This window comes from Pavona decussata, unplaced genomic scaffold, assembly GCF_977016875.1.
Source record: "Pavona decussata unplaced genomic scaffold, jaPavDecu1.1 SCAFFOLD_36, whole genome shotgun sequence".
NCBI classification, from domain to species: Eukaryota; Metazoa; Cnidaria; class Anthozoa; order Scleractinia; family Agariciidae; genus Pavona; species Pavona decussata.
Genome location: NW_028145458.1, coordinates 62,547 through 75,903, shown reverse-complemented (window position 1 = coordinate 75,903; position 13,357 = coordinate 62,547). Strand labels below are relative to the sequence as shown.

At 40.7% G+C, this 13,357-nt stretch overlaps 2 protein-coding genes across 6 annotated transcripts in view; one reads left to right on the top strand and one right to left on the bottom strand.

Moving 5' to 3' along the window:
* The window catches only part of LOC146484177 (uncharacterized), an 81,238-nt gene that overhangs the window by 65,455 nt on the left and 2,426 nt on the right, over positions 1-13,357 (top strand). For all 3 annotated transcript variants that reach the window (XM_085104992.1, XM_085104991.1, XM_085104990.1), the window contains 11 exons: positions 663-804; positions 1,412-1,464; positions 2,130-2,253; positions 3,177-3,286; positions 3,729-3,828; positions 4,372-4,528; positions 4,826-4,892; positions 5,432-5,495; positions 5,692-5,795; positions 6,632-6,758; positions 7,020-7,061. In XM_085104992.1, the coding sequence (XP_084961118.1) occupies positions 663-804; positions 1,412-1,464; positions 2,130-2,253; positions 3,177-3,286; positions 3,729-3,828; positions 4,372-4,528; positions 4,826-4,892; positions 5,432-5,495; positions 5,692-5,795; positions 6,632-6,758; positions 7,020-7,061 (1,090 nt within the window). The remainder of the gene's footprint in view (positions 1-662; positions 805-1,411; positions 1,465-2,129; positions 2,254-3,176; positions 3,287-3,728; positions 3,829-4,371; positions 4,529-4,825; positions 4,893-5,431; positions 5,496-5,691; positions 5,796-6,631; positions 6,759-7,019; positions 7,062-13,357) is intronic.
* LOC146484178 (uncharacterized) lies at positions 7,068-12,772 on the bottom strand. Of its 3 annotated transcripts, none has more exons than XR_014863669.1 (2): positions 9,712-12,733; positions 7,068-9,639 (listed from the first exon to the last, which is right to left on the bottom strand). XR_014863669.1 is itself a non-coding variant. In XM_085105003.1 (2 exons), exon 2 carries the CDS (start codon positions 11,148-11,150, stop codon positions 10,716-10,718), a length of 435 nt encoding a protein of 144 aa, XP_084961129.1. In that variant the 5' UTR covers positions 11,151-12,602; positions 12,756-12,772; the 3' UTR covers positions 7,068-10,715. The 3 variants fall into 3 exon arrangements, 1 of the variants encoding a protein (XP_084961129.1); XR_014863670.1 differs by having other exon boundaries at positions 7,068-9,898; positions 9,972-12,733; XM_085105003.1 differs by adding an exon at positions 12,756-12,772 and having other exon boundaries at positions 7,068-12,602.

Sequence of the window (13,357 nt, the reverse complement as noted above, 5' to 3'; positions counted from 1 at the left end):
CCACTTTTTTAGTACTTGTAATAAATCTTATTTGATTGATATTCCACTAGAGCTATTTTCATTTGAGTGTCGAAAGTAATTTCTAGTTTGTTTCGGTTTTTCTTTACTACGTTCTGTGATTGGTTAGCAAGCCTTGCACCACTTTGTCAATCTCTGAAACCAATCGTGACTTACTCGTTCGCCGGCTTTTCCCACGCTTGGCATGTTTTAAATTTTGATTGGCTCATTTTAATTAAAATTAGCCTGTCTGCGTATGTTGAAATTGGCCAGAATAATTACTTGGTTTTGGTTTTACGACACTGAATTAGAAACCGCTCTAAAATGAAACGTTTTAATTATTTTAAATTGTTAGTTTGGAGTTTAAACTGCGCGAGTCGAGCCAATCAGATTACAACATCTGTAATAGAACAGATTTATCCTTACACTATAGTAAAACGGAAAATGTTTTGTTTGTTTACTAATATAAATTAGTATAAGCCAAACAACCTAAGAGGATATAACCGTCAATTGTAGTGATTCCGTTAATACTATACTCCGGAAGGTTTTTGCTATCCACCCACACTTTGCTGGTGCAAATTTTACAGTGCTGTTGTTTACATCTGGCTTCCGTTGTTTCGATTTGTAATTCCCAAAGATTGAACAAAACCAATTTTTTTTTTCAGATCCCTGGAAGAAATGGGAGCACTGGAACCTTACAACAAATCCCAACTTAACGCCATTATTATATCCGGCAAAATAGTCACAGGAGAAGCAGGGTTTTATCAGTCATTGCCAGACCCAATAGTGCTTGCCTTTGAACACTTGGTAAGAGACTTGAAATAAATCAGACCTCTTGGATCTTCATCATACCCGCAAGACGAAACAACTGTATTCATTAACTACGTTTGTTTTAAGGTCGCCTTTGTCACTGGAATACTGAATTACAATTTAATTTGATTTAACGTAATAAAATAATCATTTGAAAATAATCATTTGAAGCATATAATCAGATTTAAATTCATGTATAACAATACAATCATATTTCTAAAATGTACGACGGAATGTATTGCACTATTTTCAAACAACAATAAGTGTAATAAAAAACAGTGTCAGATAAGATTTTCATTAAAAGAAAAAAAAAACAATTAATTAAAAACAAGGATCTATCTGCACAAGTCCCCTTAAATTGTTCAGTGACAATGCGTAGTAACTGGAGGTTGTGAATGTATGACTTTTTCATGTGAGTACAAAACTGAAATATAAGGTGTAGGTCACTTACCAGTCCATCGAACTTACAGAAACATTCTTGCATTCGGATAGAAATCTAATCAAATAAGCGCTATAAACATACTTATAGCCATCAGCTAGCATATTTTTCCGCCGGTAGATAACGTAATGTCTTGTTAATGTGAATGCCCCTTCCACGTTTTAGGACCCTAACAACACCACACCTGTTATCTGCGGTTACCTTAACATGGATTCAAAGTAAGTGCAACGCCTTCAGTCAGTCAATAGTGTATTGTAGATCTGTTTTGTCTCATGTGACACTTCTCCTTACGGACACTTTCCTATTACAGATAGTTCAAATCACTTAGATCTAAGAGACAAAGTTCGTTATTAACAGCCGTTCAGATAACTTGCTTCCAAAAGAAACAAAATTCGTTTAAACTTCATATAAACAACACAAGACTTTTGTTTACAAGAGAGGTGACGAATTTGATCCGGTATAATGGATCATTTCTTGATACGATTAAATAAATACAGACAACGTATTACAAACAACAGGGATAACTGGTTCCCAAAGAATAAAAATTCATTTTTACCATACAGACATTGTACTGAATAAGGCACCGATAAGGAGATAAATTCTTTCAAACTTCAAATATGTATACTAGTAAGAAAAACATATTACGAATAGAACCAATAAATTGTTCTTAAAAGGATAACATTTATGTCGACTCAACCTCTTAACACTTGCGTCTTCAAGATCTGTCCCCATTCAAGGGGAGAGTTGAATTGTATTTTTTATCAGATGCATTTCCTATAGTAATATTTGCTTATTTGCAATCAAAAGGAATCTTTTCTTGAGTACTGACGGTATTCATACGAATTGGTGACGCGTATAACTGTTGTTACATGTTCCCTTACAGCAGTCCGGATGATCGATGGCTTGGCAATGGATGTTACATGTATTACACCAACAAGACTCACACTGTGTGCCACTGCTCTCACCTCACAAACTTTGCTCTGTTATTCGACTTATATGGCTCTCCGGTAAGAAGCCAAATCTCACATTTATTGAGGCTGAGGTAATTTACTGCAATTGTACTCTATTAGGTGCTGCTACTTCGATGACAACCGCATTGGGTATTGACGTTGTCTTAAAAAATTAATTGTCGTATTTCCCTTCAGAAATAAATTTCATAGTTTACTGTGCATACTGGATTGGATGTACTTTAGTGAAGACGTTAAGGATTACTTTCAACTATTTCAGCATAAAACGATTATCCACGGTATTACAAATACTGTTTAATTGGCAAAATAAAAAAAAACTAATTGACTGTATGTCAGTGTCTATCCAACAAGTTCTGTATCCAATTTGCAAGCTATCAGAAGATTACAACACGCCATAAATGATATAGTTTGGAAGTAGCAACTGTCAGCGTACCATTAAACTAACTGAAAAGCTGTTCTTGCCGGCGGGTTTTAGATTTCCCGTTATTCGCCCACCAGACGCGAGTCCGCTGACCTCACCTCGTTATGTTCGTTGTTGTATTTGTTCATTAGGTGAAGTTCCACTTTCGTCATTTCTCGGTTGTACAAGAACGAAAACCTTAGCTAAAATGCTAATGTACTTCTAAGAGTATGGAGAAACAGTTGTCTGGTGGAAACGAATCACGTCTGTGAACGAAAAGGAAGCTGATCTACGAAACTAGTCAGGAAGTAAGCAATATACAGCGTTAAAGGTCACGAGGGAGGACTTTTAGTCAGTCTGCGTTTTCGTCATCATTATTACCACCATCATTGTCATCATCATCTTTTTACTCTACAATGGCACCTAAACGTTCTTCTAATGACTATAATTTTGTGATAACAGATTAAAAAGAGCAATTACTGTTTACATTTTGTTGCTTACGAAACGACAGTGATTGTTTAAATAAGCTGAATAAGACGTTTTAAATATTTTTTCGTAACAGGATACCATAGCTCAAGTTCATGACAGAACATTGATAATTATGTCCTACGTGGGAGGTGGGTTGTCGGCCACCTGCTGTTTTCTTGCCATATTAATCTTCAGCGTCTTACAGTAAGTAGCATGAGGTCTCTATAGTAACGACGCAAATTAAGTTGTTTATACTGAGTTGGAAGGTGAATGCTGGGTTTGGTTCAACTCCTTTTCTTACCCTTAACGGTTAACGGTGAAAACCGAATTGCTGAAGGCTCAAATAGGTTATGCGTTAGTTCACGTAATAGAAGAATTTTGACTGTTTCTCTGTGACATTTGAAAAAAATAAATAAACAGCTTCCGTAGTTAAAAGTAATGAAAACAGCAATTCTAAACCAACGATAATCGTGTCTAATCATTAATTAAGTACTCCAGCTTAACTTTCGATACAGATATCTGGATCAGATTCACAAAACTTTGTGTCCTCGTTTCCGATATCTCCTGCACCAATAGCCGAACACATAGCATGGCTAATTCTTATATATAAAAAAAAACATAATTGCTGCTGTATTGTGTATTTCAGCCTCAAGGGAGATCACATTCACGTACACAAAAATCTGGCCTTTAACATGGGTGTAGTTGAACTTGTTTTCCTGTTCGGAGTGAATCAGGCTTCTAACAAGGTAAAATGGAAGAATTATTTATCCACAGGAAATTTTGTTTTATTTTGATTTCATTACTTTGAAACAAGGTCTTTATATTCACTGTTATTTTTAAACATAAGCATATCACGTTTGCAAGGTACTCTGTCCATGAAGTTGGCTTGCCGCCTTGTACAAAAGTATTCAATATTCGTGTCGGATATCGGCGAGTATATCTTAATTCAATGTGTATATCGTGAGAGAAGACAGATTACTGAAGTCATTAAACAAAGTTCAGCCAAGCTTCCCGGACGTGTACACACTCGACGCTTCATTCAAGTGCGCCGTTCAATACAATATGGCTTAGTCTCACTATACTAGATTAACAAAGGAAACTGGGAAGACCAGGAAAGTAACTGGTGTCGTCTTGAGACAGCGAGACGGCTATGGACAATCGAGCCCAATAATTGTGTAGATGTAGACGACATAGGTCGATCTGACGACTTGGTAACTTCAGAATGGTTTGTTTTCCCAACAACATATTTGATGCTCGCTTAATTGTCTTTTCTGTGCTTATCTCCTTAGTGGTTATGCAAAGCTGTGGGCATCGCGCTACATTTCTTCCTGACTGCCATGTTTTCCTGGATGCTAGTAGAAGGGTGGCATTTGTATCTGGCTCTTGTTGAAGTGTTCTGTACACAAAAAAGGAGTTTACTTAAGAGATACTACATTTTAGGATATGGTGAGCCTATTTTATTTCTTGTTGTTGTGGTGTCATAGCCTTAGCTTACTAACAAGACCCACAGTAACTGTTACAGTTGTAAACCACCAGGGAAAACATTCCCTGACCTTAAATGAGCTGGTTAATGCTTCAGTTCACATAAAGCCTTTTTATTAATATCGTTATTACTATCGCTATTGAGTAGAACTTCACACAGACAATCAAGTCATCAACAAACAATATTCTATCAGTTACGGTTGGTATGTCGCACATTAAGGGTGGGCAATGAACCTTTTTTTCATCGTTTATTCTTTTCAGGTTTACCAGCTGGTATGACTGCACTTTCCATGGCTATTTTCTGGGATAATTATGGAACAGGAAACATGTGAGTACTGTTAAACGTTTTTACTTTTTTTCCGATGATTTTCTTCATTTACTTTTTCTTTGTCATCTAAGTATATATTACCATTATGGTCTGACTTCTTTTGCCTTTACCTTAGTTATAGTTGTATGATAATTTTAATGTAACACTCGTTGAGAAGTTTTAAGGTCGATTTAGACTTCTGTAGTGCTCACGTAATGTAAAAACTCGGATACAACCCTCGTCATTCAACACTGCCTAAGCTCGGCTACGTTTGTCGTAGGATTGTAAAACATGTTTCAAATTACAAATGCAGGTTAGGTATCGTGTGCGATAAGTTGTAGGTGTAGTTCACAAAACAATTCATATCGCAGACTTGTCGTCAGCTTGTCGCATACTACAAAGTCGTATCATCTAAATCGGCCTTAACAGGAGTTTGCGTTTCTGCTTTGCTTTCAGTTTTATCAGCTATCAGTACTCAAGTTTTAGTGGTTTATATTCAGGAAACGTCAAGCATAGTGTGTTAAAGCAATTTGTCTAATCAGCTAATGCCTTTCTTGTAGATGCTGGATGACAGAAATTGTGCTGTTTTCCCTCTTCCTTCCACCAGTTGTTGTGGTTATTTTGGTGAGTGGTTGGTGGTTATGTTTCTATCCTTTATTAAGACATCTACAAAGTTTCGTCCACGACGCTTCAGGCTTAGCCGTTGTTAAGATACTTTCCTGAAGGTCTGGACCCGCTACTGAGATTGGTGGAATATTTGAGATATCTTAGTTGTGTTTCCTGTCTAACTCACAAATGGTGATTTGATGTTGGTTTTCAGACGAATGTGGTCATCCTAGGAATGGTGATTGGTGTCCTGATATCTCCCACAGCAGAGAGACGCCAGAAACAAGCCAATGATAAGACATTTATTTACAATGTCAGGTAATCGGGACTATTATTGACACTGTTCTTGCGCCATCCCTGAAATTACTTAAAATTAATAAAACCATTCCATGTTTTAAGCGGAATTCAGTTCTACATGGCCACTTTATGGAAACGAGATTGAGGCATGCTAACTCCAGGAAGCACTTAACACTAAAAACTGTATTACAAAGTCGTACTGGCCCGTTCCCAGTCTTTCGGGTGATTTTAAGTGTGATTTAAAGTTGCCTGTTTGTGCTAACTAACATTTTTCAACGATTTATTGGCGTTTGATTGCAATTTTGTTGCGATTAGGGCAAATCGAAGCAGTTGCGCCAAGGAAAAAAGTACGTTTCAAATTTTTGTAGGGGTTTGCTGACTGACCTGTGTAATTTCCAGACCCGCGTTCAGAACTGACTGCTAAAAACTCTACTTGTTTCCAGATTTTCAGACCAAAATAGATGAAAAAAATGTGTCTGCTTTCTGACCAAAAAGGTTGAAAAGCGTCAGTACAGACTGATAAAGCTTCTATCAGAAAGAACCCCTACCCCTCTCCCTGGAAAATTGTGACGCGAGCAAGAACACGCAATCGTTCCCCTGGGGGTCCTTGAAGGTAGCCTTTTTGCTGACAACAAAGGTGTTTTGCTCTCATTACAGTAAAACAAATTGCCGTGAGATCAAAGCAAATGTCACCTGAGTACTTTACTCAGGCGATTTGAAATCTTGCTGAAAAAGTCTCGCCCTTAAAGTCAAGATGTTTTCTTTTCTGTCGTCTTTCCTACTGAATCTGCCTTGTGCGCCCTTTGCCGCATTTAGCAATATTAAACTGATAATATGTTATTTTACTGTATCCACAGAATGTCTCTAAAGGGATGCCTCATACTGTTACCATTGCTTGCAGTCACGTGGTTGTTAGGATTCTTTCAGTTGAACTCTGATTCACCAGTGATGTCATACGCTTTTGTTCTTCTTAGCTGTTCTCAGGTGATAATGATAGCAACTCTTAACCAAGAAACTCTCTGTACCCTAATCCAGTACATACAGTTTATTTGCTCGTATTTTCTTTACCACAAAGAATTCATCATTTACATCTTTCTTTTATTATAACACTTTAACAACAAAAGCCACTTAGGGTATTCACGGCTCTTGTTTCGGAAGTCTTTCGTTAATTTACGGCTTAAAACCTAGCCTCATATATGTAATTTGCAGATCTTTGACTAAATTTTTGATCTAATTCTTTTCCAGGGCGTGGTTTACTTTGTCTGTAACATAGTTCTCAATCAAGAGGTGATGTAATCTTTTACCACTAGCTATCATTTCTGCTGTTCTTACTGCCTCAAATGCCTGCCCTTCCACTGCGCTTACTGCCTCCACTGCTCAACAAACTTTAGTGTTGAAACTGTTACTGCGTGTCTTCATCCTTTCCCTGTATCTACCCTTACTCTGTCCTTACTGTCTACCCTCACTCTCTCCTTACTGTCTGTACTCACTCTGTCCTCGTTGTCCGTCCACTCTGCTCTTACTGCCTGATCTCAATCTGTTGTTTTTTGCTCTGTTTGCCTTTTTTACTCTCTTTTTACCATCTTTCCTTGTCTGTCCCTACAAATTGCCCTCACTCTTTTCATACTGTCTGTCCTAACTGACGGTCCTTACTGTCTGTCGGACTTCACTCTGTCCTCACTGACGTTACTGTCTCCCCCCACACTGTCCTCTCGGCCTCTCTTCACTCTGAATTTCTGTTTGTCCTCACTCTGTCCTCGTTGTCTGCCCACTCTACTCTTACTGTCTGTCCACACTCTATCGTTGTTATCTGTCCTTGCTGACTGTCCTTACTGTCTGTCATCAGTCTGTCCTTACTGTCTGTGCTCAGTTTGTCCTTACTGCCTGTCCTCACTCTATCATTTTTGTTTCCTTACTCTGTCCTTACTGTCTGTGCTCACTGACTGTCGTTATTGTCTCTCCTCACTCTGCCCTTACTGTCTGCCCTCACTCCGTCCTTTTATCTGTCCTCACTCTATTCTTACTGTCTGTCCTCACTCTGTCTTTTCTTTCTCTCCTCACCTTTTCCTTACTGTTAATTCTCACTCTGTTCTTACCCTGTCCTTTTTATCTATCCTCATGACTGTCCTTACAATCTGTTCTCATTCGGTCCTTACTCCCTGTTCTAACTCTGTCTTTACAGTTTACACTCAATCTGTCCTAAGTGTCTGTCCTCACTCTGCCCTCATTGTCTGCCTACTCAGTTCTTACTGTCTGTCCTCACTCTGTCCTATCTGTCTGTTGTCCTCACTGTGTTTAATGTCTGCCCTTACTCTGTCAATACTGTCTGTTCTCCCTCTGTCCTTACTTCCTCGCCTCACCCTGTCCTCTGTCCTATGTCGGCCGTGACTCTGACCTTGTTTTCTGTCCTCACTCAGTCTTTACTGCCTGGCCTCACTCTGTCTTTTTGGTCTGCCCTTACGGTGTCCTAACAGTCCGTCGCTCTCTCCTTTCTTTCTGTCCTCGCTCTGTTTTCAATGTCTACACACACTCTATCTTTACGGTCTTCCCTTAATTTTTCCTTACTGTCTGTCCTCTTAGTCGGCCCTGACTCTGTCCTTACTGGCTTTCCTCACTTTGTCTCTTTGTCTATCCTAAATTCTCTGTCCTTGCTGTCTGTTCTAACTCGGTCCTTACTGTCTGGCCTCACTAGTAGTCTGTCCTTACTGTCTGTGATCACACTGTCTTTACCGCCTCTACTCACTCTCTCTTTTCTGTCTTTTCTCACTCCGCCTTTACTGTCCGCTCTCACTCTCTCTTTTACTGTCTGTCCTGACTCTGTCTTTTCTGTCACGCGTCAATCTGTCTTTACTGTGTGTCCTCACTCGGCTCTTACTGTCTTCACTGACTCTGGCCTTGCTGTATTTTCCCATTCTGTCCTTAATATCTCTCCTTACTGTTTGTCCTCACTCTGCCGTTACCGTCTGCCTTCAGTCTGCCTTTACTACCTGTTCTCACTCTTTCCTAAATGTTTTTCATCACTCTGTATTTACTGTCTGTTCTCACTGACTGTCCTAACTGTCTGTCCTCACTCTGTCCTTTCTCTCTCCCCTCACCTTTTCCTCACTGTTAATACTCACTCTGTTCTTACCCTGTCCTTTTTATCTATCCTCATGACTGTCCTTACAATCTGTTCTCATTCGGTCCTTACTCTCTGTTCTAACTCTGTCCTTACAGTTTACACTCAATCTGTCCCAAGTGTCTGTCCTCACTCTGTCCTCATTGTCTGTCCCCACGCTGTCCTTACTGTCTGTCCTCAATCTGTCGTTACTGTCTGTGCTCACTCTGTCCTTTTATCTGTCCTTGCTCTGTCCTTACTGTCTGTCCTCTTCTTACTCTATCCTTACTCTCTTTCCTCACCCTGTCTTTAAAGTCTCTCCACGCTGCCCTAATACTGTCTTTTTGCACTGTCTCTTTACTGTCTTCACCTTTCTGTCACTATCTGTTGTCATCCTGTGTTTACTTTCTCCCGCTTACTCTGTCTATACTGTCTGTCCTCATTCCCTCTTTCTGTCTGCCCCACTCCTTCCTTACTGTTTCCACTCACTACTCCTTTACTGTATGTCCTCTCTCTCGTCTGTTGTCTGCCCTCACTGTGTCTTTACTGTCTGTGTTCTCTGTCTCGTCTTTACTGTCTGCCCCCACTCCTTCTTTAGTGTCTGCCCTCCCTTTTTCTCTCTGACCTCACTCTCTTCTTACTGTCTCTCCTCTCTCTCGTCTTTTCTGTCTACCCTCCTCACTCTTGTCTTACTGCCTGCCCCCACTCCTTATTTACTGTCTATCCTCACTCCTTCCTTACTGTCTGTCCTAACTCCTTCCTTACTGCCTGCCCTCACTGATTCTTTACTGTTTGTACTCACTCCTTCTTAACTGTCTGTCCTCACTCCTTCCTTATTGCCTGCCCCACTCCTTATTTACTGTCTGTCCTCATTCCTTCCTTACTGTCTGTCCTGACTCCTTCCTTACTGTCTATCCTCACTCCTTCCTTACTGTCTGTCCTAACTCCTTCCTTAATGCCTGCCATCACTAATTCTTTACTGTTTGTACTCACTCCTTCTTAACTGTCTGTCATCACTCCTTCCTTACTGTCTGTCCTCTTTCCTTTTTTACTGTCTGTCCTCATTCCTTCTTTACTGTCTACCCTTAGTCCTTCTTTACGGTCTCTCCTCATTCCTTCATTACTGTCTATCCTCATTCCTTTTTTACTGTCTGTGCTCACTTTACTGTCTGTCCTCATTACTTCTTTACTGTCTATACTCATTCCTTTTTTACTGTCTGCGCTCAGTCCTTCTTTATTGTCTGTCCTCACTCCTTCTTTACTATCTGTCCTAATTTCTTCTTTACTGTCTGTCTTCACTTCTTCTTTACTGTCTATCCTCGTTCCTTGTTTTATATTCTGTCCTCATTCCGTTTTTACTGTTTGTTCTCACTCCTTCCTTACTGTCTGTCCTCACCCCTACCTTACTGTCTGTCCTCACTCATTCCTTACTGTCTGTCCTCACCCCTTCCTTATTGTCTGTCTTCACGCTTTCTTTACTGTCTGTCCTCACTCCTTCTTTACTGTCTGTCCTCACTCTTTCTTCACTGTCCTCATTCCGTTTTTACTATCTGTTCTCACTCCTTCCTTACTGTCTGTCCTTACTCATTCCTTGCTGTCTGTCCTCACTCCTTCTTTACAGTCTCTCCTCACTCCTTCTACACTCTCTATCCTCATTCCGTTTTTACTGTCTGTTCTCACTCCTTCCTTACTGTCTGTCCTCACTCTTTCTTTACTTTCTGTCTTCACTCCTTCCTTACTGTCTGTCCTCACTCCTTCCTTACTGTCTGTCCTCACTCCTTCCTTACCGTCTGTCCTCATTCTTTCCTTACTGTCTGTCCTCACTCTTTCTTTACTTTCTGTCCTCACTCCTTCATACTGTCTGTCCTCACTCCTTCCTTACTGTCTGTTCTCCCTCCTTCCTTACTGTCTGTCCTCACTCCTTCCTTACTGTCTGTCCTCACTCTTTCTTTACTTTCTGTCCTCACTTCTTCCTTACTTTCTGTCCTCACTCCTTCCTTACCGTCTGTCCTCACTCCTTCTTTACTGTCTGTCCTCACTCTTTCTTTTCTGTTTGTCCTCATTCCGGTTTTACTGTCTGTTCTCACTCCTTCCTCACTGTCTGTTCTCACTTCTTTTTTACTGTCTGTCCTCACTTCTTCCTTAGTGTCTGTCATCACTCCTTCTTTACTGTTTGTCCTCACTCCTTCGTTACTGTCTGTCCTCACTCCTTCTTTACTGTCTATTCTCATTCGTCCTTTACTATCTGTCCTCATTTCTTCTTTACTATCTGTCCTCATTCCTTTTTTACTGTCTGTCCTCACACCTTCTTTACTGTCTGTCCTCTCTCTTTTCTTTACTGCCTTGCAAGCCCTCACTCCTCTCTGTCCTTTTTTTCGTCTGGTCTCTCTGTCCTCACTCCCTTTTTACTTTCTATCCTCTCTCTCGTCTATTCTGTCTGCCCTCACTCCCTCTTTACTGTCTGTTCTCTCTCTCGTGTATTCTACCTGCCCTCATTCCTTCTTTACACTGTGTCCTCTCTCTTGTCTTTACTAGTTGCCCTAGCAAGCCCTCATTCCTTTCTGTCCTCTCTCTCGTCTATTCTGTCTTTCCTCACTCCTTCTTTACTGTCTGTCCTCCCTCCCGTCTGTTCTGTCTGTCCTCGCTCTTTTCTTTACTCTCTGCCCTCTTTCTCTTTCTTAGCTGGCTTCCCTGGCAAGCCCTCTTTACTTTCTGTCCTCTCTCTTGTCTTTACTGGCTGCCCTTGCTTCCTCTTTACTGTCTGTCCTCTCTCTCGTCTATTCTGTCTGCCCTCGCTCCTTCTTTACTGTCTGTCCTCTCTCTTGTCTTTACTGGATGCCCTCGCAAGCCCTCACTCCTGTCTGTCCTCTATCTCGTCTATTCTGTCTGCCCTCACTCTTTCGTTTACTGTCTGTCCTCTCTCTCGTCTATTCTGTCTGCCCTCATTCCTTCTTTACACTGTCCTCTCTCTTGTCCTTTCTGGATGCCCACACTCCTTCTTTACTGTCTGCGCTCGGGTTGTCTTTACTGCCTGCTCTTGTTTTGTAATAACTCTCTTTCCTCACTGTGTCTTTACTTTCTGTCCTGTCTATCTTCACTGTTTAACCCTGATTTTGTCCTTACTGTCTGGTTTCACTATGTCCTTACTGCCGGTCATTACCCTTTCCTTACTGCCTAAGGTTTTTTGTCTGGCCTCATTCTTTCCTTACTTCCTATCCTTGCTCTTTTCCTTACTGTATATGTCCTTAATTTCTTTTCTCACTGTCCTTATTGTTTGTCTCACTGTGTTCTTACTGTCTGTTGGCATTCTGTCCTTAACTTCTGTTCTCACTCTGTCCTTATTGTCTGTTCTCACTCAATGTTTTTACTGTCTATCCTCACTCTGTCCTTAATGTCTGTCCTCACTCTGTCTTTACTGTTTATTCTCATTTTGTCCTTTCTTTCCGCATATTCTCACTTTGTCTTTATTGTCCTTACTCTCTGTTCGTACTCTTTTCGTATTGTCTGCTCTCACCCAGTCATTATTATATGTCCTCACTCTCTGTCCTTACTGTCTGTCCTCACTCTATCCTTTTTGTCTGTCCTCGCTGTCTTTCCCTACTGTTTATCCACACTCTATTTCATTACTGTCTGTTCTCACTGTCTTTACTGTCTACTCTGACTCAGTCCTTACTGTCAGCCCTTGCTTTCTTTCCTAACTCTGCTCTTTCTGTCTGCTCTCTGATTCTTGCCTTTTTGTCTGTGCTCGCTTGTCCCTTTTCTGTCTGCCCTCTGATTCTTGCCTGTATGTCTGTTCTCGCTTGTCCCTTTTCTGTCTGCCCTCTGATTATTGCCTTTCTGTCTGTTCTCGCTTGTCCCTTTTCTGTCTGCTCTCTGATTCTTGCCTTTCTGTCTGTTCTCTTTTGTCCCTTTTCTGTCTGCCCTCTGATTCTTGCCTTTCTGTCTGTTCTCGCTTGTCCCTTTTCTGTCTGCTCTCTGATTCTTGCCTTTCTGTCTGTTCTCGCTTGTCCCTTTTCTGTCTGCCCTCTGATTCTTGCCTTTCTGTCTGTTCTCGCTTGTCCCTTTTCTGTCTGCTCTCTGATTCTTGCCTTTCTGTCTGTTCTCGCTTGTCCCTTTTCTGTCTGCTCTCTGATTCTTGCCTTTCTGTCTGTTCTCTTTTGTCCCTTTTCTGTCTGCCCTCTGATTCTTGCCTTTCTGTCTGTTCTCGCTTGTCCCTTTTCTGTCTGCCCTCTGATTCTTGCCTGTCTGTCTGTTCTCGCTTGTCCCTTTCTGTCTACTTTCTGATTCTTGCCCTTCTTTCTGTTCTCGCTTTGTCCTTACTGTATGTTCTCTGTTTCTTGCTTTTCTCTCGTTCCCACTCGGCCTTTGTCCTTACTCTCTTTCGTCACTGTTCTTCGTTACTTTGTTCAGTTCGTTTTTGCCTGTTTGACGTTAGACATCCTTTCTTTTTTTCTTTTTATTAACAGATAACAAAAACATAGATAAT

Coding starts and splice junctions, on each gene's coding strand:
- LOC146484178 (XM_085105003.1), bottom strand. CDS start 11,150: ATGAGGACAGATAGTAAAGAAGAAATGAGGACAGATAGTAAAGGACGA.